Consider the following 24,533-nt stretch of genomic DNA (forward strand, 5'->3'; position numbering starts at 1 on the left):
CAATTTCCTTCTATCATGAAATTACCTATCTAAACCAACTGAAGGATAACCCTCTTGTCATGCCACACGATATGAATATAGTTTTAGTTTGTGCTCCACCCCTCAGTCACATAGTGTAGAAAAACATGCTCCCCTAAGTGCTTCAGTTCCAAGAATACCTAAATGGGACTGAGCTATTTTTAGATGGAAGCCTTTCAACTACTGGCAAAACAATTTTATTCTGTCCAATTAGCAACGCATTTCTCATTATATTTTACAAAATATTCTCACAATGAGATGAGACAGTCTGTAACCAGAAAGAATGTACGACTACGCTCTACGAGAATCGGCAAAATATCGCTACACATACACGCCAACACCATGAGGTAAACTGGTTCTCTCCAGATCGATGTTCAACTTGCCTTGTCTACGGGCGCGAAGTAGCAATACACCGTCTGAAAATCGTCAAAAGAAAAACGCGTCGACATTGTATTTTTCCGTGGCAACCAAGCCGATGTAGCTTCCGGCGGGAGCGATCCGCTTGGGGCCTCGTCCTCTTTGGGCAAGATTCATTATCAGTCATTGTTTTATCTAAAATACTGTATTTAATCTTTCAAAAAGGGGGGGAGGTGAATCGTTAATTGCAAAATTTCATCAATAAATAAATGTACGATTTGATCATAAACTATAATTATTATTTACATACAGTTACAGACATTATCCTTCTACCATCTTTCGTCCACCGCGTCGTCATCCATTCTTTGCACATGCGCGCCCACACAAACTTGCCAACTCGATACAGCATGTGATGCCATCTTTCTCACATCAGCCATCCTGCAAATCTTCCGTCCCGGAGGATCTGTTTTTCCGAAACATCCACTTCATCATGCACTCAGCACAGCTGAAGGTCTTAGATGATACGTCATAATCACCGATCTCGTCGTATGCGTCTTTCACCTTGATTTTCATCAGTCTGTCGAGGTTTTGACACTCTGACTGCCTCTTCAAGTCGTCAAACCGAAGCCACTTGATCACGGTCCAATTAGCAACACATTTCTCTGCAATCTTCCGTCTTGAATTGAACGTCTTCCTGTTTAGATCTATCACTTCATTTATCTGTTTCTTACATGCCCTCTGATGTTCCTTTATTCCCGCATCCTGAGGTATCAAAGCCTCACTCAAGAGTTTCACCTCTCATTTGCATTTCATCCATGCACCTTGATACAGTTCTGTCAATGGCATGATGTAACGAATCTTTCAATGCCTTCATCTCTTTCTCCTTTCGTAGGAAATTCTTCTGCTCTGTCAGCAGAGCCTGTTTCTCTCGTTCGAATTCAGCTTTCAGTTTCCCATCTCCTTTTCATTCAATCTCAACATCAGCTCCATTTGGTTTCTTTTTGTCATCTCAGATAGTTCTTGTTTCAGGTGTTCAATGACACTCTTGTCTTCTAGGTCAATATGTTTACTTCTCTCCTCTAAATTTTCTTTACGGTACTTGTTGTCACTATGTCCCACGTAGGCTTCGTTTTCACTCACCGCAGCTGTCAGAGCACAATTTGTTGATGCTGATGATTCCACTTGTCTTATCGCCGTCTGTTAAGCGAGCTTTTTTTCTCTCACTCACTGGCATTGGTTGGTCGTCTTGTAAACACACGATTCAATCATAGTTTACTGAAATCTCGGCATCATCGCGTAAACCAAACTTTGATGCCTCTCTCAGTGAAGTAAAAAAACTACGGGGGAGAATCCGGCTATACTTATCAATGTTACACCATCAAAACACATGCTGGGTGATCCTAATTCATCGTGAAAAGGTTGATTAATCATGGTTACGACATTTCCCGTATCAAGTAATGCATCTACTTCTTTATCCATGATCTTCACGATTTTTCGACAATTAATTCTTTTACATTTACCTGCGACACTGACTGTTTTATTCACATCTTTTTGTGAGCAATCCCACCTGCCATTTGTGGCCGAACTTATTACACCGGAAGCATTTAACGCCACGCGACTTATTTCTAGTCTTTTGAGAGATGATTTCTCTGTCCACAGTTGTAACATCTGATGCTAGCCTTTTTAACCACATCTGGTTGTAAGAAGTTCTTGGCTTGTTTCCTCCCTCACGTTGACACTCGGTCGAAGGTGTTGGGTGGCGGTGCCCTCGACTATTGCTAGTTTTCAAGTCAGCATACACCACCAACTTCGCCTTGAACTCTCACTGATGTCACACCGTATAGCAAGATTTTGTGTGTGTCATCTGGAATACCGTCTAGGACATACTCGATAATTGCAGCGTACTCGATATTGCCTCTGCTAGCAATTTCTTTCATATGCAAGAAATATTCACGAGCTATCTCGTTTTTCAGTTTCCTTTCAGACATCTTGTGTATTTAAGCACTGTTCAATTTTGAACCAAACTCAGCCAGGAGCGCATCATTCAAGATCGCCCACGAGTTGATACCTTGCTCACCTTGGATGAACAACTTTGCGATACCTCTGAGTCATTTTTTCGCAAACACAAATGCAACTCCGGCCAGCTGAAAATCTGAGCCATGTGTTCCAGCACCTCGACAAATTTCTCGACTGGATAGGTGCTTGTGCCATCAAACGGCTGTATCGAGTCCTCGACATCTTTCAGATTCATGGCAAAGTTCATCGTGAAGCACTTGGAATCAGCAGAACAAGGTCTTGGAACTATCGACTCGTTGTCGTCATTTACCAGAAGCAGTCTCTGACATCAACAGATGTAACGCTGAGGTCAGTTCGCGAGTCCGAGTCGTCATGCATCGTTGACCGTCTGGCTTTTCTTCGTCATTGGAAATGGAAACAATACGATGGTCGTCTTCTTCATCGTCAGATTTTTCGTCATCAAGTTTCGGACACTTGAAGTTTCTGATTCAAGCCATTCAAGTCCATTAGAGTTGATAAAATATTTTTTGGCAGTTGATCCCGTTTTACATCAATTGTAAAAACCGTGTCGCTAAGTTTTATTGCACCAAATTTCTTCGAGAAAAATACCAGAACTCTGGATTTCAAATACGGGTAAAATACGGGACATCGCCATAAATGACGCTAAATGTAAGCAAAGTTGCCAACTTTTGCAGAAATCACTAAAAACCCCAATGGCGGGAAACGAATCATTACTCTGAATTGCTGTGGATAAAAATAGATTCCACGAAGTAAAACATTTAACATAATGAAATAAAACGTTTGAAGGGGCAAACGATTAAATAAACGTTTAATATTTGCAGTCTTTGCAGTGGGGTAGTTTGGGAGCTAGCCTTTTACTGTGGAAGTGTTGGTTCAAACCCCGATTCGGGCATGGATGTTTATTAACATTAACAAATTCCCTGGACAGATCATACAGGATCACTTTATCAAAAAAGTAAAAAAAAACATGACATATGTGAGGTGAATATTCTTATTCATAGTTGTAATTATAGCGATATAATTTATGAGTTGAAAAATAATTTCAATAGTGGATTTTAATAAAGTATAAACTAAGCATCTAAATAGGCTTTGTAGATTCTACAATGTAGAACATTCGCGACAAGCCGCGACATTCTTGCAAAAAAGTCGGGACAGCAAAAATAAAGTGAGAATACGGAATTTTGTGGTCATCACAAAACGTTTGCTAAGTACTTTTTCTACTCATCTTTTATTTTCACTGTCCCAAATTTTGTTTTTCCAAATGTCCCGTATTTTCGACTAAACTCGCTCAATCTTGACTGAAAACGTGAAGATAATTTTAATTTCTTACAAATCACGGTACGATTAATTATGATTGTAAACATAAACGTTGATGTCACATATTTGTGACGTGTTTTTTTTAAATAACAAAAACAAGACTTTTTTTTAAATAACATTTATTTCGCGAAATACATGTTTATTTACTGCAATTTATTGTAGTCCTTCGTACGTACCCATCGGCATTTCTTTCCCATCAATTTTCACCAGAATTAGCAATTTTTTCAACATTTGACAATTTTTTACGAAATAGAATAGCAATAAGAAGGGTGACCATACATCCCGTATTTCTCGGGACAGTCCCGGTTTTTTGTTTTTTGTGGTCCCGACTTTTTTGCAAAAATGTCCCGGTTTTCAAATATTTTCAAGGAAGCCAACTTGACTTTTTATTCGTCAAATCAACGATTAAAATTATCTTTCCGACTTAGAAATTACATCACGATAATGAGGCTTTTGGAATAGACGTCATAATCATCATCTGTATCACTTGGAGGGACAGGCACAGGATGTTCCCTCATAGAAATCAATGTTAAAATTGCCGAATTCACCGTAAATGTGGAAATTTAGTAGGATTTTCCGCCTCATAAATAATTTTAAAAATTGAACTGAATTCTCGATTTTTGAAATATTGAGGTCGCTTAGAAATATGAAGCCCAGAAAATTAAATATAAAATAATTAGCCGGACCTACTTTTGAGTTAAGATATTCATACAATAACATTGATTTCAACTTTTTAATTGTATCTTCTCAAAAACGAAAATGAAAATTAATATATGTCTTTGTATTATCTTAAAATAGTCAACTGCTATAGTTTAGGATGTTTTGAAATTAATTATGGGCCTATAAATTACATTGAAGAAATTCTGCAGCTATAATCAAGCATTTTTTGAAGCAAAAGCAGCCAAATCGATAACTTCTGAAGGAAGTTATCAGTTTCAGGAAAAAACTGATTCTAAGGACAACGGGATTGTTCACCCCCAGATATCTGTAAGTTAATTTTAGGGAGCATTGTGGAGTGAAAGAAGATGTAGTGTCGAGGATTGAGAAAAGTATGTTGAGATGGTTTGGATATATAGAGAGGATGGACGAAAGGAGATAGGCGAAACAAGTATACAAGACAAGTGCGGATGGGAGAGTTGGAAGGGGTCAACCTCAACGAACGTACCTCAATCAGATCGAGGACGTTTTTAGCAAAGGCCAGCTTAGGAGTACCTTAATTAAGTTAACACAAATACAACGCACCAACAGGCAAAATGTCCAACGAGGTCGCTGAGAAAAAGATGCCCATAACAAAAATGGATGTCATATGTTTCAAAAATACAGCAACCCAATTAAAAACACAATCAAAAAATTATAAACAATATATACACATGAACACAAAGTTTGTAATAACATAACATCTATATAGTTTAAGTTTGAAAATTTTGGCTCTCAAAATAAATTCCAATCGTTGTACTGTTGACATTTGGCTCTGTTGACTAATGAGTTTGCCGACCACTGACCTAAACCAACGTATTTCCCACCACAAAATAGAGGAACACCGGATGTAATTGACTTTGGACTAGCTATGAATTTCCTCTGTGATATACAAATGCACACACATTCAAAAGAGATTAAATTCACCACATAACCCTCTATTTTCTAATAATGACTTTCTTGTCCCTAGAACAAAAATTATGATCAAACAAATTGATTGGGCTGCTTACACAAACTTGCAGAAATAATACCCACTATTGCGGAAAATCCTAGCTTAGAGGACATTGACATTCTATAATTTCTATGAGTCAAAAAGGGTCGAGAACCACCGCTATAGGTCAATCCCTGACCCAATCTCTCACTCTCTAGACAGAGCCGGGTTCATGGTTATAAAATTTTGCCGCCATTCTCACATGATGCACTTATTTTCTTAGCCACTCATTCCTAAAATTTGCCGCCCTCTGAACTTGCCGCTGTGGGCAATAGCTCACTAAGCCCCCGTAAATACACCAATGCCTGTGAGTAATACAAGCCATGCTAGTGGTTGCTTTTGAAGCCACTTTGTGAAATCCCAAATAAGCAGTCAATGGGAGAAAATACCTTTTTATCATTTAAATATGTTTCAAGAAGATTTTTAAAAAAGTCTAAAACCTACGGTCGGCCTTCTTTGGGAAATATGAAAGAAAACTTCCAAAAATGTTACAAAAAAAATCCAACAGATATTATCAAAGACTTTGAAAGCAGAAAAAAAGGGGAGAAGAGATTTTTAATGTCCGTGCTTAAAAATATTCAAATCACAATTCTGTCTTAGAATAGTTACTTCTGAAATATAAAATGTCATGTACTCTTTTTTTCATTTACAGATTCAACATCGAGTAAAATATACTTTTAGGGACCGGGGGCACCAAAACCATTCAAGTGCTTAGAGCCCTCAAACACTTTAATCCGGCCCTGAATGCAGCAGCATGGTTTAAGAGTGTCATCGCCATGGATAGCTGGTCCCCTGCTGGTTCATATCAGAGGCACTATGATAGCATAACTGTATGCGAGTGAAGTGCATGGCAATCATTAGCAGACAAGTGCTGCAAGGTAGCCAGATGCTTAGTTGGCCAGTATAATGTCTCAAGATCTCTCACCCATCAAGTGCGTATAGAACGTGATTAGCCATCGTTTGATCTGCCTCAGCCACAAATTGGAGGATGAATTGTGAGTGTGGTTGAAAGCATATAGTCGTCAATCCCTCAGAACAACATCGGCAGGTTTACTTCATCTGTACCTTGAAAGGTTGCTGCTTGTATCCCTATTACTTAACCTCCAGACCAACCATGGCCCCCGCTCTGTCCCCCTAGGGGATATAAGCTGGTTCGTCTCAGGAGACGTGGGCCATGGTGGAAAATCCGACATCCAAGACTATTCTATGACTTAACCGTACATGCACCTCGTACGCATTCCTTCACGTAACCCCCAACAAATCGGCACACACCGGAATGAGTGTCCTGAGCGTATGTGCGGCCCCAACGCATTCACTTCGTCGAGCTGCGCTTGTTTCATGTAATATTGCCATATTACATGAAACGGGTGCCAGGTGGCCCACGAAGTAGGACCACCTCTTGTATCACAAGAAGTGTGATACTTCAATACTTCCTATTGACTAACCTTTAAATTCGATCCCTGTATTACATTTTTGTTTGAAATTAAAATCACTTATTTCTATGTATACATTCTCCATCTGTCTGCCAATTTTCATCATGTTTTACTCATTTTTTCATGGTGTTGTATTTTCTGTCAGGCAGCACATATAAATTTTTATCACAAAAATGAGAAACTTTGCCTGGTTTTAATTTATACAAAAATTGCCACGTTTTCAAGACAAATAAATTCAATTGGTCGAATGGTCGACCCATTTCGGCTCTTCAATGGAGAGCCGTCATCAGGACCTCGTGGTCAAAATTCACATGAATGAGCCGTGGAGGGGTGATGTTTATGTCTGGTCGTCCGAAGAGTTCGCCTTTGTATTTGCTGCGTCCGAGTGGTCTTTGGATGCGAATTGGGGAGCCATCTGTTGCAAAGTGCTGAAAGTTTTTTCACGACTGAGGTTAATAAAGCCTGTCCAAGCTGACGAAATGGGTGGCGTGTTTCTTCCATCATTAACGAGGAAATTCTGGCATGTTCTGATGAAGTATCCCTCGAGAAAATTCAATTCAGAATTGTGTGTTGCTTTTTTAAAAAACAAACAGACTTTTTATCAAAATCAAAATAATGTGAATGTTGCCAACAGTGTTGGGCAATAGCCGAATTATCCGTCCATCCCTTCTCTTCTGTTTTTAAAAAAGCAGAATTGTGAAGAATATAGAAGAAGTTATAAAGAAGAAGAATATAGTATGAAGAAATACAGAATTGTGTGTTGCTTTTTTAAAAAACAGACTCTTTATCAAAATCAAAATAATGTGAATGTGGCCAACAGTGTTGGGCAATAGCCGAATTATCCGTCCATCCCTTCTCTTCTTAAAAAAGCAACACACAATTCTGAATTGAATTTTCTCGAGGGATACTTCATCAGAACATGTCAGAATTTCCTCGTTAATGATGGAAGAAACACGCCACCCATTTCGTCAGCTTGGACAGGCTTTATTAACCTCAGTCGTGAAAAAACTTTCAGCACTTTGCAACAGATGGCTCCCCAATTTGCATCCAAAGACCACTCGGACGCAGCAAATACAAAGGCGAACTCTTCGGATGACCACACGTAAACATCACCCCTCCACGGCTCATTCATGTGAATTCTGACCATGAGGTCCTGGTGACGGCTCTCCATTGAAGAGCCGAAATGTGTCGACCATTCGATAAATTGAATTTATTTGTCTTGAAAACGTGGCAATTTTTGTATAAATATAAATTTTTCATGGCCTCATATAAACACAAGTGTAGTGTCTTCCCAGCATTTACAAAAAAATGCCGTACAAAAATCCAATGTCAAGGCCGTCTGGCCAGAGAGCTTTTGTTGTTCATATATTTTCCGGTCGCGTCTTTGTGTATGTCCCTACTCTCGTCCGAATCCCGTATTATTTTACCTTCGTTTATATTTGTAAATAAATAATTGTTTTATTGTTTAATCTACTGTTCAAATAATATAGTTATGTCTCAAAGCCAGCTCACATAACTATATATTGGTGACCCCTGTTTTCCCCGATATGTCAACCGATTCTACTGATGAATCCACTACGCAAGGCCTGCAAACATACAGGCAATCAAGCCACACCCTTTCTGGTGTGAGACGCCAGCATTGTGGTTCGTGCACTTGGAGGCCAAGTTCAAAACGGCAAGAGTGACCAGTGAAGAAACTAAGTACAACATCGTGGTCGGCGGCATGGACCAACGACTGCTCAACGTGGTCAGTGACATCGTCATGTCTCCGCCTAATGATCGTCCATGTGCTGCGCTGAAAGAGGCTCTCATATCAAGAATGTCCGAATCAGAGAGCACCCAAATCAAGAAATCACTCTCTGGTTTAGATTTGGGCGATCGTCGACCATCACAATTGCTCAGGGAGATGAGAAACCTTGCAGCAAACAAGGTAAGCGACAACATTCTCAAATCTCTATGGCTGAAGCTCTTGCCACAGCATGCGCAAGCAATCTTGTCGGTGAGCTGTCGGTCAAAATTAGCCGACATGGCCGATAAAATTCTCGAAACTTCTGATTACGCAAATCCGAATATTATGGCTATCGCGAAACCAGAAACTGATGCGTCTCAGTCATCACATGAAATATGCCTCCCCTCTCTTTCGTCTCAAATTGAAAAATTAACTAATGAGATGCAAGAACTAAAACGAGCTAGATGTCAACAACGCTCAACCAGTCGATCGCGATTTCAATGGAGCAGTAGCAGAGATGTGACCCATTGTGGAAAGAACATTTGCTGGTACCATAGGCGCTACGGAGATGACGCCCGGAGATGTACAAAGCCCTGTGCATATGTCAGCTCATCTAATCAGGGAAACGACCCAGGCATCATTAATGACGATGTGTGATGCCAGCCAAGTCTCCAGTCTGTAACAATAGTTGGGAACCTTTGGGGAATTTGCCAAACCTGCCTCTATCTCTTATTTTTGAAACATGTTTATACAGTTGCAATTGTATAATCTTTAATAGAATTTGTTATGTTATCTTACCTTTTATAACCGTGCACGGTTGATTCAGTTAGTCTGTGATATTTTCATTGCTCATAGTCCGGTAAAATATGCGATCTTGATCACATCACCATGCCATTCTTGTTGCCATTATTGTTTGCCTGTTTCATTACTGTTGCCATTCTTATTTTTGTAAAAGTTCCTATAAAAAATCTATTGCCATTTATTTATGTAAATTAGATGTTGTATTTTCCTATTGGCTGTGCTCTGATGTGTATTTTTCTGAGATGGTCGGTCCCAGGAGTTGGATCGTTCCGTATTTCCTTTTATAGGCATAAATACCCGGAGCCACTTCTCGTTAACTCGTATTTGTTCTCGCCTTTCAACTCAAAATACATCACTTTAGGTGAAGGTGGTCGCCTTTGGGTGAGTCATCTGAAGAATGAAATAGTTCGTCTCACTGGTGCTTATACATCGCCGGCTGGTTCCGGACCCATCATGCCACATCTCTAGTCAATCGTTGTCGTCCCGGTTCCTGTCATCGTTGTCGTCCCGGTTCCTGTCATCGTTCATCCGTCCGTCATATGGTTCCGCATCGATCATTGCTTCCGATCGTCATCTCGGCCGCTCATTGCTCTTCATACGAAGAAAAAGGTTCATTTTAACACGACAGTAAAGACTTTGGGAGAGACTTATGAATCAGAACCGCAACGACAGACTCATTCTGGAAGACCCATCAAACCACCTTCTCGTTACGTATCGCTCTCTTCTGTTCACTAGAGGGGGAGTAATGTAGTGCCTTCCCAGTATTTACAAAAATTGATTTTCGTCTTTGTGGCAACACCACAAAAATCCAATGTCAAGGTCGTCTGGCCAGAGAGCTTTTGTTGTTTATATATTTTCCGGTCGCATCTTTGTGTATGTCCCTGCTCTTGTCGGAATCCTGTATTATTTTACCTTTGTTTATATTTGTAAATAAATAATTGTTTTATTGTTTAATCTACTGTTCGAATAATATAGTTATGTCTCAAAGCCAGCTCACATAACTATACAGGTATCATTTGCAGTAATCCTTTAATACCCAGTAGCCTACTAACAAACTGTGGGGCTGAAGGAGGAAGCCGAGCTCTTTGAGAAATATCTAAAGCAAGAAAACACAACCTCCTCCTCTGTCCATAAAGGATCTGAAAAGATTTTGTATATAACACAATTTTGAGCTTATTTTCAAAATTAGAAACAAAGATATGAAATAGTTAAAATGATGAACAACTTACTTTTTAAGTATTTAATCCATCCTCTTTGGGTTGCAAACAGCCACATAATGATAAAGAACAACAAGAAGAAAAAGTGTAACTCCCAAAACATTAGCAAATATTGCTAACTGTATATCAGTGATCATGTTGATGAATGCTAAATAAAAATAAAATTTATCAAATAACCGTAATAATTTCTAATGTAAAATCTCTCTACAGCTTTTTTCTACAAGGTTGTAATAAAAATAAATATTTCAAAGATTATTGGCAAAAACTATTTAGGTTAAGATAACAACAGATCAATGCAAATAAAAAAAATCCCAATTTGAACATATATTTCTCTTCAAGAAACCATTATATAAATGGACTATTTAATATTTGTATACACATGGAACTAAATTATAAGCATATTTACAGTACGCCTATGACATTTTGCTCAGGGTAGTGAAATTTAGGCATGGTGAAAATGCGTCGAAGTGATGAATAAGAACTGGATTCGGTTGTAAGGCCAAGGAGCTACGATAAGGGTTGTTGACTGTTGAGCGAGAGAGAGAAAGCATATTAGAACGCTCTAGTTTAGGCATGTATGTAAATCAAGGGTTTATAAATTATTCTCATTGGATATTTCATTGACATTCCAAGTGGCGAGTCCTGAACCGTTTTCATCTGCAACACTATCCAAACGGCCAAAATGGAAGAAACACCTTGAAAACTTTTGCTACGAGTCACGGCTAACAAAAAAGGGCAAGAAAGACCAGGCCAACAGGCTTCTCTACCTGTTAGGTGATCAAGCGAAGGGCATTTTCACCTCATTTCACTTCCAACTATGGACCTAGAAAAGTATGATCTAGTTATAGCTGCATGACTGACATTTCGTGCAGAAGAGAAATATCATACATCAACCAAGATCAACAACTGTTCTCAACACTCTGGAGAACCACTGGAGAAGTTCATCTCTCTATTCTCCATGTGCTAGTTGAAAAATGCAAGTATCAACAAGCTCTTAGAAAAGAGCTGATTTGCGATCGCATCATTGTGGATGTCAGCAAATGAGGAAAAGCTTCAACTGAAGCAAGGTCTGACATGTTAGCGAAAGGCTATGACTATACAGGGTTCATACAAAATTTCCTAAATAAAAATTAAGGAGTTAAAAAAAAGTATAAAAATTAAGGCACTTTTTAAGGAGTGATGGCAACAAGGCTAGCAGGTTTTTGATGTATGGCAGTTTTCGATGGTTTAAACCAGTGTTTCCCAAAGTGGGCAATGGGACTATTCAAGGGGGCGATACCAGCTACAGACGCGATTGGGGGGCTACGAATGGGCATAAGAGGGCGATGGGAGGACGAGAGGAAAAAATAGGTTATCGAAAACTGAAACCCTTTTCCAAAAAAATCAAGAATATTTGTGCACACAGTAGTTGTACTTGTTTCATCTGTTCAGAAGGAAGCAGAGCTAGTGTTTTCCCCTCCTTGAATATGCACTGTACATTCCAGTTGTATTGTAACTGTAATTGATCGATAAAAGCTTCTGTTGCAGATTTCAACACCATCTGGGAATGACTGGTTTTGCTAATGACTATTCATTATTGGAGCTATCGTCCACCAAAAAAGTGCAGCTGGTTTCAGGGCCCCAAGACGATTCTCGTCATTTCTTTTTTCACCTCATAAATTCAATACAGATTGTGGCCCGAAAAGAGCCTAGCCTCGGGACCGTGAGGCAGGATGCGGGTGGGGGCATGATTTTAACATCACTGTTCATTCACCTACGGCTATGGTCTTTTTGTGTATGCTGGTTTTTTTTTTTTTGAAAGACCCGCTTAGAAACAGACGCAAACATCAATGGTCAACAGCTCGTCACGACACAACTAGGAACCCCGACGCTCACTTTGAGGAACTGCCATAATAGAAAAATTTTTGTAATGTATTCGTTCAAGTTTGTGAATTACTTAAACCCAAAAATAACATGTGTGGAAATACCAAAATATGAATTACAGACGAGCAGTCTTGAATTTTCGTGCAAAAATAGTCACATATCTAAAGTGTTTGTTACACAACGGATGGACCTCCATTTCAAGGTTCAAACATGCATATCAGCTTCAGCCACCTCTTTGGGCGATTTGCCTTTTGGGGCCTTCGTGTTTGTATTTGTAATTTAGATGGTGTCCAAAAAGAAATGAATGTAACGCGGAAGATGATGTTTGTGTTGAATCCACACCGTAAGTACAATAATGTATTTTTTTTCATCAAAATTTTGATGTTACTAAATCCTCTTATGTTGACCGATTTTCATGACTTGAGTAAGGCACTTGGGCAGTACTATCTATCAGAGGCACCGACATGACAAAAATATTGGAGGGGGGAAGGCATAAAGTTGCTTGTCGTCCTGTATACACGAGACTCAAACGTGTACGCAGGACAGAGAGAACGTGCATTGCATTTTATTTTTAGAAATTTATTGCGGGCGGAGGGGGATGGGGCCTCAGCCCCCCCCCTTAAAAATTTTATTGGGGAAAAGGGGCTCAAAGGGCCTCAACTCTTAGGTTTCGGTGCCTATGCTATATATTAATGCTTAGCAAGAGCGCTATCCATAACCGTACTGATTATGACAATAAGGATAAAAGAGAAATTTTGATACTATCTCCGAAAACAATCATCGTTTCTCCTTCGAATATTGCAAAAAATATACGGATGGGGCGATACACGCTCCTTCAGCATCGGATCATAGAAATGTCTTCTCACGATGGTGTCGGTTTAGCAGAAAATTTATTGAAATTTATTTTTTAACTTGAAATTTTTTTTACGGTGACTTATGTAGTGTTTTTCTTTAAAAGAAAACGATGCATTTTTACACGACCTTTCAAGAGTGATTCTACTCAATTCGAAATCAACTTATTCTTAAGCATCATAGTATATTAATAGTACGATGGAATTACCTTTTTAGCAATGTAGAATGCAAAAAACCAACGTTATTCGTTACACAGAAATAATACACAGAAATAAACACCAATAAATTTCCGGGTATTTTTAGTGGACATAATTGGTTTTTTGCGCTCTATATTAATAGTATTACTCAATGATATAATTATATCAATCATATCTTTCTGAAAGTATTTTTTTATTGTATTTTTACGTTTAATTAACGTGGTTTCATCCAAATTTTTTTCCTTTTAATATATTTGAGCTGAAAGGGTTGAAATTCATCGCAATCTTAATGAGATTTCAGATATGTTCATAAAACAATGGTAAATATTTAGAATAATTATGTCATTCAGAATTATATGTAGAAGAAAACAAAGAGAGAGAGAGAGTGAATTGCAATCCCCACCCCCCCCCCCCCCGATGCTTGCCAGTTTTAATCAAGAAAGTAGTAAGAGACCTTCGCTTGTGAAATAATGTAAAATTACATTTTCTTAAAATATGGACCTATATAATATCGCAGTAACTCTGGCGATTTTAAAAATAAATGGCAACTAGGCGGAGTCCGACTTGGACACGAAGAGGTCCTGAGCAAGGCAAGAATTGGGGCCTCTGTGACTTGAGTCCAAATATTTTGTTTACTCAGCGAATATAATGCCGGGATGATGTTTTGTATAGGAAATTATCTAAATAAAATATCAGATGTCTTCTTTTTTTTATCCATTCATTATCTTCCTTGGTGACAAGCTCCATTTTCTCCCATGGAACCGTTCACACCGGAAATAACATGACCGAAAATAAGGTAATATAACAAAAAATACTTGCATTCAGGTTCGTTTCAGAAATTACTTGTTTAACAAACCAAAAACGCCAACTAATGTCTCACGAGCTCCCAAGATCGATAATTTCAAATTGAATTTGTTTTAACGATTAACTTTTGAAACTTTGAAGGGGAAAAGTCATAAAGCAGTAGATTGCCAGGTAAATTTGGTATCCGACCCATGCTTCAGAGAGTGTGAATACGATTGCGTACTTAGTGCGTTACAACAACACTAATTCTAATAAGATAGCCATGTGCGCATATTTCTAAGACGGTCACTATAAAATCGAAACAATATATATATATATGCGGAGCTTCTGGCCATACACACAAACACAAATCTGACATAGCTCCAATATTCAGGTGTGAGAATATGTGGCAGGTAAATAGCGACAGATCAGAGTGGTGGACTATCGGGGAGGAAAAATAAAATAATTCAATCAGGAAATTGCTTCTCAAGGATTTATATGAAATCCTTGCTCCTATGAATAAGGAATCGGAAGATAAGTGTCAGAGAGAGGAAGAGAGAATCTCATTTGCTTTAAATTTAAATCAGAAGATATCGAAAGAGCTAAGATTTTTTTTAAAGAAATGAAAAATCAATCAGAAGATAGGTTTTAACAAGAATTTATAGATTGATTTATTAGTAAATATATAAATGTGTGCCTGTAACTTTTAATTACAGTAGATCCTGCTTATAACGTTTTTCAAAAGTTTCATAAAAAAACATTGTAAGCAGGAAAACACTTCAAACAGGAAATCTTAATAAGCATTACTTAAAGTTGGGACCATGAAAATCAGTTGTACTAAGTCGAAAAACGTTCTAAATGGGAAGGTTATAAGCGGGATCAACTGTATATTTGGTTTATATTTGTTGTATGTGCTACATTCCATGTTAAATTCTCAGTGTTAATGGGCTTCTTTGCAAGCTTTTCTTACTACTAGACAATGAAAGTAAATTAACCTTTGGATAGAACATGTGTTTTTATAAATCAATTATTCATTTGATTCACAGGAGATGCCTCCTCTTCCTCCTACCCAGAACATGGCCCACCACTTTGTCTCAAGGAATTAGTTTAGGAAGGATATAAGCAGGTGATCAAGGACCTGGGGCATGCTACCTGTGTTAGCATTTGTGAATTTGATCTTTTCAATGTCCAGCTTATGTGTTCCATTTGCCTCCATCACCACATCTTCAGTGCTTTGTATCTCTCTTGTTTATGGTCCATGTCTCCGATCCATATAGTGCAGTGGACCACACATATGCCTTAATCAGGCATTTTCATAGTTTAATCTTTGAGTTTTCATTCGTTAACAATTCTTGTTTAGCACGGGCGATTCTAGATCTTATGTCATTTCTGCAGTAGCCATCTTCCATGATCAAACTTCCCAAGAATTTAAATGATGTTACTTGCTGTAGTTGTTGACCTTTGATTTTTTTCCACATTGGCATAGTTTTAATTTTGCTTATATTTATTTTCATCCCATACTTCTGGATTTTGTGGTTAATCCTCGAAAAAAATCTCGTCGATGTTGCCGGGCATCCTGTCAATAGAGCAAGGTTATCTGCAAACTTTATCATTTTCACTACCCGGCCCCCTATTCGGATACCAGCATCGTATGCATCAAAAATTAATTCTAAAAAAACATTGAATAACCCTGGTGGTAGTAGGCATCCTTGTTAGACGCTGCAACAGACGCCGCGGGATGTTAATTTTGGCGCCTATATCACAGAGTTCCCACTGTAATAGATTGGGATGAAATCCTTCTCCATTACTTAGTTTTGTTACATAGGAGATAATCACATGTTTAGACCTCAGGGACCGCTCAGCTATGGTCCCACTGGCGTACCATCACAATCCAGAAATCTGGCTTAGTTTTACAACCATAAGGTGAGGTCTGTCACCAATGACACAAAGGGTATGGTGGACACCCTTGACCAGCTATGTGGCACATTGAACGTTACCAAGCCCATGGAAGTCAGTTCAGTCCAGCTGTGTCCAATCGATACCAGATTAGATGAGATCTGCACTCGCCTGTCTAGATTAGAAACTAGACCTCATGGGCAGCGTTTTCGTTATCGTTCGCGATCTAGGTCTCGCCAATCTCTCTCAGCGGGACAAACATCTCAAATAGGCTGGTACCACAGGAAATTCAGAGAAAAAGCGCACAAGTGCACAGCGCCCTGCTCTTACAAGCACTCAAAAAACGAGTAGAGCATTCGTTGGGGGCGCACAGCAAAAATGCTAATATTGCAAGTCGCCTATTTGTGTATGATCGTAAAAACGGATTGCACTTCCTTGTTGATACTGGAGCATCAGTATCTTTGTTACCCGCTGCAAAATCTGAATTGTCCACTAAAACCAATTCCTTTCAGTTAACTGCTGCTAATGGCACTCAAATTCCTACATTTGGTAGTAAGATACTGAACTTGGACTTTGGTGTGCATAAGAATTTCGTTTGGAAATTTGTTGTGGCCTCAATCAATAAGCCAATCCTAGGCGCTGATTTTCTTAGTCGATACAGCTTTTTGGTTGACATGAACAAATGTCGATTAGTTTCACAAGATTCAAAATTGTCCATATCCGGATCCAGGGCAGAAGTACCCTCCACTGGTGTGGCATTTGCTATGCATGATACTACTGATTATCATAAGCTGTTATCCAAATTTCCCGAACTGACTAAGGTAAATTTCTTGACAAAGTCCATCAAACATAACGTTACTCATTTTATCGAGACGATAGGCCCACCTGTGTTTGCCAAGGCCAGACGTTTGGCGCAAGACAAACTTACTATCGCTAAACGCGAATTTGCTTACATGGAAAGTCAAGGTTGGTCCAAAAGCAATTGGGCCAGCCCTTTGCATATGGTTGCGAAAGCAGATGGAGGATGGCGTTGTTGCGGGGATTATTACATGTTAAATGCCAGAACGAAACCCGACCGCTACCCAATTCCGCACGTGCATGACTTTGCTAATTTTCTCGCTGGAAAAATGATATTTAGTACCCTTGACTTGGTTAAAGCCTACTACCAGATTCCTGTACAGCCAGCACACATTGAGAAGACGGCAGTCATCACTCCATTCGGACTGTACGAGTTTCTTTACATGCCTTTCGGTTTGTGCAATGCCGGTCAAACACTACAAAGATTCATGAACTCTGTACTTCAGGAATTTGACTTTTGTTTTCCTTACTTGGATGATGTACTCATTGCTTCGACGTCTCCAGAGGAACATCTCGTTCACTTAAGATGCATTTTCGAGAAATTCTCCGAATTCGGAATTGTCTTGAATATTGATAAGTGCATTTTCGGAAAATCTGAAGTAGCATTTTTAGGACATACTGTGAGTGAGCACGGTATCAAACCATTGGAAAAGAAAGTTGAAGCTATCCTGAACTATCCACAACCGCAGACCATTCAAGAGCTGCGCCGATTTCTCGGAATGCTTAATTTTTATATACGCTTCATCCCAAATGCCGCAAAAAAACAAATTTTGCTCAACGCGTATCTTAAAGATAGCAAAAGGCACGATAAACGTCTCATCCAATGGACTGAAGAATCCAAAATCGCCTTTGAAAATTGCAAGACTGATTTGGCTAATATAACCCTTTTGTCATATCCACAGCAAAATTCTGCGTTGGCACTGATGGTCAATGGATCAGACTATGCGATTGGAGGTGCCCTATAACAACAAGTTGGAAATGACTGGCAACCCATCACATTTTTCTCTCGTAAATTGTCAAAATCTGAGCAGAACTACAGTGCTTTCGACAGAGAACTATTAGCCATATACGCTGCTATAAAGCATTTTTTATACCTATTAGAAGGACGGCACTTTATAATTTTTAGTGACCATAAACCATTGTCCTATGCCTTCAATGACATCAGTAAGAACAACTCAGCCAGGCAGATAAGGTATCTGGACTTTATATCGCAATACTCCACCGATATTCATCATATATCTGGTGTTGAAAATGTTGTTGCTGACGCTTTTTCCTGTATCAGTTCGATCGAATTTCCTTCTCCTCTCGATTATAAAGAAATTGCCAAAGCTCAACGGGAAGATGAAGAGTTGAAACAACTTCGCACTTCTACTAGCTTAGAGTTCAAACCTATGCTGATCAACAGCGAAATTGAAATTTTATGCGACGTTTCAACTGGAAAGGTTAGACCTTACATTCCTGAACCATTCAGACTTCAAGCATTCAGCACTGTTCACAACTTGAATCATCCTGGTGAACGAGCTACTGAAAACTTGCTCTGCAGTCGTTTCGTTTGGAAAGATATGAAGAAAGACTGCGCAGATTGGTGCAAGTCTTGTCTCGCATGCCAAAAATCTGAAATAAGCAAACACACCAAAGCGCCACTTGGAAAATTCCCGTTGTGTGATAAACGTTTTGGACATGTGCACATAGACATTGTGGAACCACTCCTACCCTCCCGTGGATTCCGGTACTGCCTAACAATAGTGGATCGTTTCACTCGATGGCCGGAAGTTATTCCCATGGAGGACATGACAGCAGAAACTGTTGCAAGGTGTTTCTTTTCAGGTTGGATCAGCCGTTTTGGTATTCCTGAAACCATCACCAGTGATCAAGGTCGACAGTTTGAAAGTTCCTTGTTTCGAGCCCTTGCTACAATTCTCGGTATTAAAAGAATTCGTACCACACCATATCATCCGGCCGCAAATGCTTGTGTTGAACGTTTTCATCGTGACCTGAAGACAGCGTTACGCTGCCTCGAAACTGACCACTGGACCAACATGCTTCCTAGCGTTCTTCTAGGTATCCGCTCGTGTGCAAAGGAGGACATCGGAGCTTCATCAGCAGAACTCGTCTATGGGACGCCACTTCGCTTACCTGGGGAGTTTTTCCAGCTCTCCAACGATGTTCCGCCCGATGAATTTGTGGAAACACTCCGCAACACTATGTCGCAAATTTGTCCAATTCCTACAACCACACATGGCTCGCACAAAATCTTCTGGCATCCAGCTCTAGATGACTGTTCTCACGTTTTTGTACGATGTGATGCAGTTAAGCCCACTTTGCGGCCGCCTTATGATGGCCTTTACGCAGTCATCAGCAGAGGTGATAGACATTTCACATTGCAGTTCCCGGACCGTGTCACTACTATAAGTGTGGACAGACTGAAACCTGCCTTCTTAATGAAGCCAAAGTACATAATTTCGATCCCACCGAAGACTGTACCCTCAGGCCAAAAAGAAATAGAAGAAAATGCGTTTCAACTTATAATTCGTCGAGAGCCTATGATCCTCTCGACTGGGAGGGGGTCATGTAGCGACCCTTTTTCAACTGTTTATTATCATTCTTTTTATTATTATTATTTATGTCAGTGTGGCAACATGTGTATTTTTATGCAGTCAAAGCCGACTATATTTATTGTTTGTTTTGCATTCGGCTTCTCTGTACGTCTGCCACACGCTCCTGCTATTAAAGTTATAATGGTTGTATAAATTGTAAATAAAACATGTTAATAATTAACAATCGCTATATTCTACTTGTGAGCGAGCCTACCGAACGACAAAGCGCCTCCAACAGCGTAACACTCATGTATATACACATGCACGTGTATGTAACTTATATTACAATTAAATGTAAATATTTGTTTATTTGTTTTTTATTTTTTGTTTGTTATTGAAGGCGTATACATTAGGGTGGAACAAAATTTTTTTTTTTTCAAAATTACCATTGTAATAGAATTTAAAATATGCCTTTATGTGAAGAAATGCCATTCCTATTTTTTTTCCCAAAATTCAAACTTCTTGAGGTTTCTCATCGCCCCTAAAGTTTTATGCACGTGTGGAATTTGGTAACATGACAAAGAGGAGGAGGCTTTCCTATTCCCCTGAACACTCGATTCGTTCAATGACCCCGATGTTATTCCCTTTTTTTCAGTATTCGTTTGCAATGTTACCCCTTAATTGAAAGGGTGTATAGAAATCAAAATGACTACCAGAAGCTTTTATCGTTGTGACATTTTAGGAAATCATAAAGAGTTGGATTCTTGAGTCTTGCTCATCTATGGCGATGTTATGCTTTGTTATTTGCTGACTCAATGCAATATGAAAACAACAATCAAGAAAAGATCCATCTATTGCAGACGTTTTTGAAATTATCGTGCCAAATATACAAAATATTTGGTAAACTGCTTCAATTCCTACACTTTCTTACCAACGGATACGTAAAATTTTTAAAAACTTTTACTGTAAATACAAGAATCTTCAGAAAAATATGAAAGCAAGGAAAGATTCTCAAACTTTCAAATCAAACTTGAAAGCTTTTCAGTGTGAAGCATGGAAATTGTTCGAAATTGCATCATGCAAATGCGATTTTGAAGACTGTAAGTGTGATAAGTTGAGAAAGGTCCAAAATTTAGAGCGAGATTTCTTGCAAGATCAAAGAAGTACATTGGTCATATACAGGGGCGGTCTTAGGGCAGTGGGACCGGTGCAATTGCACCGGGTGCCAAATGAGAAGGGGCGCCAAAACACATTAGATATACATTACTGAAAAAATATTTTTAGATACCTATTTAAAAAAATAACTATAAAATATGCACGAAAAATAATCGAGGTGAGAAAAAGAATTGGAGGTTTAAGTGTATATAATATCACGGTTATTTTTTAAAAAGGAAAGAATCGATGGGCAGTGCACCTATATAAGTACTGTCGTAGAAGGAATAAGGCGGTTGACGACAACACTTCCTTCTATGATTCAAAGATATTAAACATTTATTAAACAATTAAATATAAATAAACAGAACCTACAAGAACAAGTGTACCGCGTGACTGTCTTGTTTGAGCGGCAAAACCCAAGTTCAGTTCCAACATCGGAGAGCCGTCACTATATTTTCCTTGCGTGTAGCGACTGGAATGTCTCTCAGAAGAATTGCTGTCCTCTTGGTCGTGGGAGGCCGTGCCGTCATGACTTCGCAGAGGTTTCTGTCTGTGGACAATTCCACCTTGAATGATTGTGAGTTTTTTATGTTTCTGAAATCCACTGCAATTCCTTTCTGTATCGACCGGATCCCGGCCTGTGATTCACCTATTCCCCTTGCTCCTCAGGTGCCGAGTGATGACGGGTGCCAAAAGACCAAGATCTTCCGGGTACTTTGGGTATACCAGTATTGTATTTATTTTCTCCCCGTTGGATATGACCCCGGCGTATGTTCTTCCGTGTTGTGTGACATCGGAGATGCCAGCCATTACCCTGAGTCTTTCGTTGATGTTGGGTACTTTCTCGTTGGCTGTGCCCTCAAGAATCCTCGTTCCAACCCGTGGGCTCCAAGTGATTCTCTTCATACTTACAGGGTCCCATCGATGGGGCAGGGCTCCACTGGCGGTGTTCCTCCCGCCAGGGTCCTCCTGTAGAGTATGTCGATGTGTATGTCGAGATGAAGATTGGAGATTGCGGTTGGGATGATCAAGAGCTTGCTTTGGACCCGTAGGAAGGGCATGTATAGGAGATAGAACGAATCAAACTCTGCGGGAAGATATTTCCTTCTTCTTTTTGGCTTTTCGCCTGGTAACTGTGATGAAGTCGGAGTCAGAGTCCAGCGTCGCTTCATCAACTGTTTCGTAGGCAGACATGTCGGACAGAGGACTGTCAAGGGAGGAAGATATTTCCGTGAAGATATTTTCTGGGAAAATATTTCTGCGGGAAGATATTTCCTTCTTTTTGGCTTTTCGCCTGGTGACTGTGAAGAAGTCAGAGTCCAGCATCACCTCAGCAACTGTTTCGTAGGCAGACATGTCGGACGGAGGGCTGTCAAGCGAGGAAGAACCATGGCCTTCCTCCGTTGATTTAGGGGATGAAGGACAATCTTGAAGTAGCGGCTTTGTCTCTTCTATAAGTGAGTCTGTTGTTGCGTAGCAAAAGATGTTGTAGAAGAGCTGAGAGATAAAGCCGCTGAAGATGTAGAATTATTGGCAGTAGTAGTAGCAGGAAGGATAGATGACGATTCATCAGAAGAAGAAGTCGATCGTGTGCGATTTTCCCGTTGAGGTTTACCCACATATTGTCCTATGCCGCTGGTTTGCGTATGTGAATCTGTCTGTTGGACAAGTCCTTCAATCCAATTAAGGATTATGTCTAGAAGTTTGTTGGCTCTTTTCCTGGATTTAAGAGGTATGTTGTATTCGAATGATGGGGTTCCTCTAACACCAGTAAAAGAGTTAAGAAGTTCTTTTATGTCAGCAGCCATGTGTATGATGTTCAAGTATTTTCGGTTGCGTTCGAAAATATGGAAGGTGAAGATCTGTTCACTATTGTCATTATCCGAGGAATAGATTTCAGGGCTAAGTAAGGAGGAAGGGAGGGCTTTCGTAGGAGACAAGGTTGGCGAATTAGTGGCGGGCGATAAAGCTGGAACATGATGAGAGCATTTCTGTAGAAGTTTTGAAGCCGATCTTGTAATTCTTTTTCCAGAGAGGGAACTTCTTTGGTTCATATAAACCTGTGGTGTCGGTGTAGCTGGCTGGGTGAGAGGAGCGACTACGTTGGTGACTGCAGACGATTCGTTGGGGCAATTAATGGCATATTTTAGGCCCGGACATTCATTTAAACTATCTTCATAGTAGGTCGGTCATGAATAGTCCGTTGAAGAATCAGCTGTTGGACCTCCGCATCGTCAGTATGTTAGGGGACATCGATGCCGATCTCGATGTATTTTCTCTTTTGAAATCGCTCTCTTTGTTTGACTCCCCAGTATGTGTTCGGCCTAAGAACGAATGAGACTGACGTGTTGTCAGTCTCATCAAGTTGCGTCCCGGAATGAGAGCAGCTATTATACCGAATTTCCCAATTTCTGAGGGTTTTCCTCCTGCGGGTTATATATCGGAAATTACGGTACATTCGCGGCTACCTACCCACGTCAGAGACAGCGTATTTACCGCGTAAATTTCGCTTCGTTTTCACGAGATTGCAAATGCGATTTTTTGAAGAATCGCCCTTTCAAATCGTAATACAATTTTCCGAGATCGTTGGAGAAAAAGAAAACGAAGTCAGTAAAAACTCGATCATAAACATCCAGTCATCAAGCCACTATACGGTCGTGAGTTTCACGTCACGAAAATCCGGGTTTCGGACCCGCAAGACCGCTAATGCGCAGACTAAATACGATTTTCTGAAGTTTTCCAACTTTCAGTTGGCTATCACTTTAAACAAATTCTGTTGCCACGATGCAGAAGCGGCTCTTCGTATACGTGACTCACACGGGGTGCTGCTCCGGGAGGGCGCCAAATACAAGATTAATGCGCAAAAGATTATTTTTTAGGAATTCAAGGCCAATATAAATCTAACATCTCCCATATTCCAATGTGAAATATTTGGACGTTAAATGGTGGTAGCCCACAGTAGTGGGGGGGGGGGGGGGGAAGAAAATAATTCCAGCTGGGAAATGCTCAAAAAGGATTTATATGAATCAGATCATCAGAATTATTTGCTTTAAATTTATTATTGAAGCTAAGGTTTTTCTGAAATGAAAAATCAATCCGAGAAATTATGGACTGGTTTATTAATAAATACCTTATATAATGTGTGTAACTTAATTATATTCGTTTTAAATTTGTTTCACATGCCAATTCCTCAGTGTCGATGGGTTTATTTGCAGCTCTTTTCTGTACCAATGGAATACCTAGCAATGAACGTAAAAAAAACTAGACCTAGTTATACTACTAAACTAAACTTTTTCTGCTAGTAAGAGAAAGTGCCCAAATACCATCCCCCTAAACAAAATTTTTAATTCTGAAAATTTATTTAGAGTTAAAAATAATTTTTAAACTGATTTAAGTAACTCAACTCCATATTTAATCGAGCTGCAAGTGTGATTGTACGGAATAAATTTTTCCTAACCAAAAAAATAATCAAAACAATGCAAATTTTGGATTTTCATCAAAGGTATCCTAATTCCTCTCTTCCCCCTCCAGTTATGTACACATTTATTTTAGTCGCTTATATTTATTAGTTATATTATGTTTAATATAACTAATTATATTATACTAGACACCTGGCAGTCAGCTAGCTTCTGACTGTGCAGGCTGGGTTCAAATCCCGGGTCGTGCATGGATAACACACTAACAAATTCCCTGAACAGATATATAAATATCTCTTGAGAATACGTGATCACATTTAAAAAATAATAATAATTAGTTAATATATACTGTATATATATAACTAGTTATGTTTATATTG

At 39.4% G+C, this 24,533-nt stretch overlaps 1 protein-coding gene across 1 annotated transcript in view; it reads right to left on the bottom strand.

The window, feature by feature from the left end:
* The window catches only part of LOC149084281 (dolichyl-diphosphooligosaccharide--protein glycosyltransferase subunit 4), an 89,650-nt gene that overhangs the window by 27,775 nt on the left and 37,342 nt on the right, over positions 1 to 24,533 (bottom strand). The window contains exon 2 of the mRNA XM_089234655.1: positions 10,609 to 10,744. Within this exon, the coding sequence (XP_089090781.1) occupies positions 10,620 to 10,733 (114 nt within the window). The 5' untranslated portion in view covers positions 10,734 to 10,744 and the 3' untranslated portion in view covers positions 10,609 to 10,619. The remainder of the gene's footprint in view (positions 1 to 10,608; positions 10,745 to 24,533) is intronic.

This window comes from Pholcus phalangioides, unplaced genomic scaffold, assembly GCF_987345545.1.
Source record: "Pholcus phalangioides strain wild (caught in Gottingen) unplaced genomic scaffold, Ppha-v1.0 ptg000008l_1, whole genome shotgun sequence".
NCBI classification, from domain to species: domain Eukaryota; kingdom Metazoa; phylum Arthropoda; class Arachnida; order Araneae; family Pholcidae; genus Pholcus; species Pholcus phalangioides.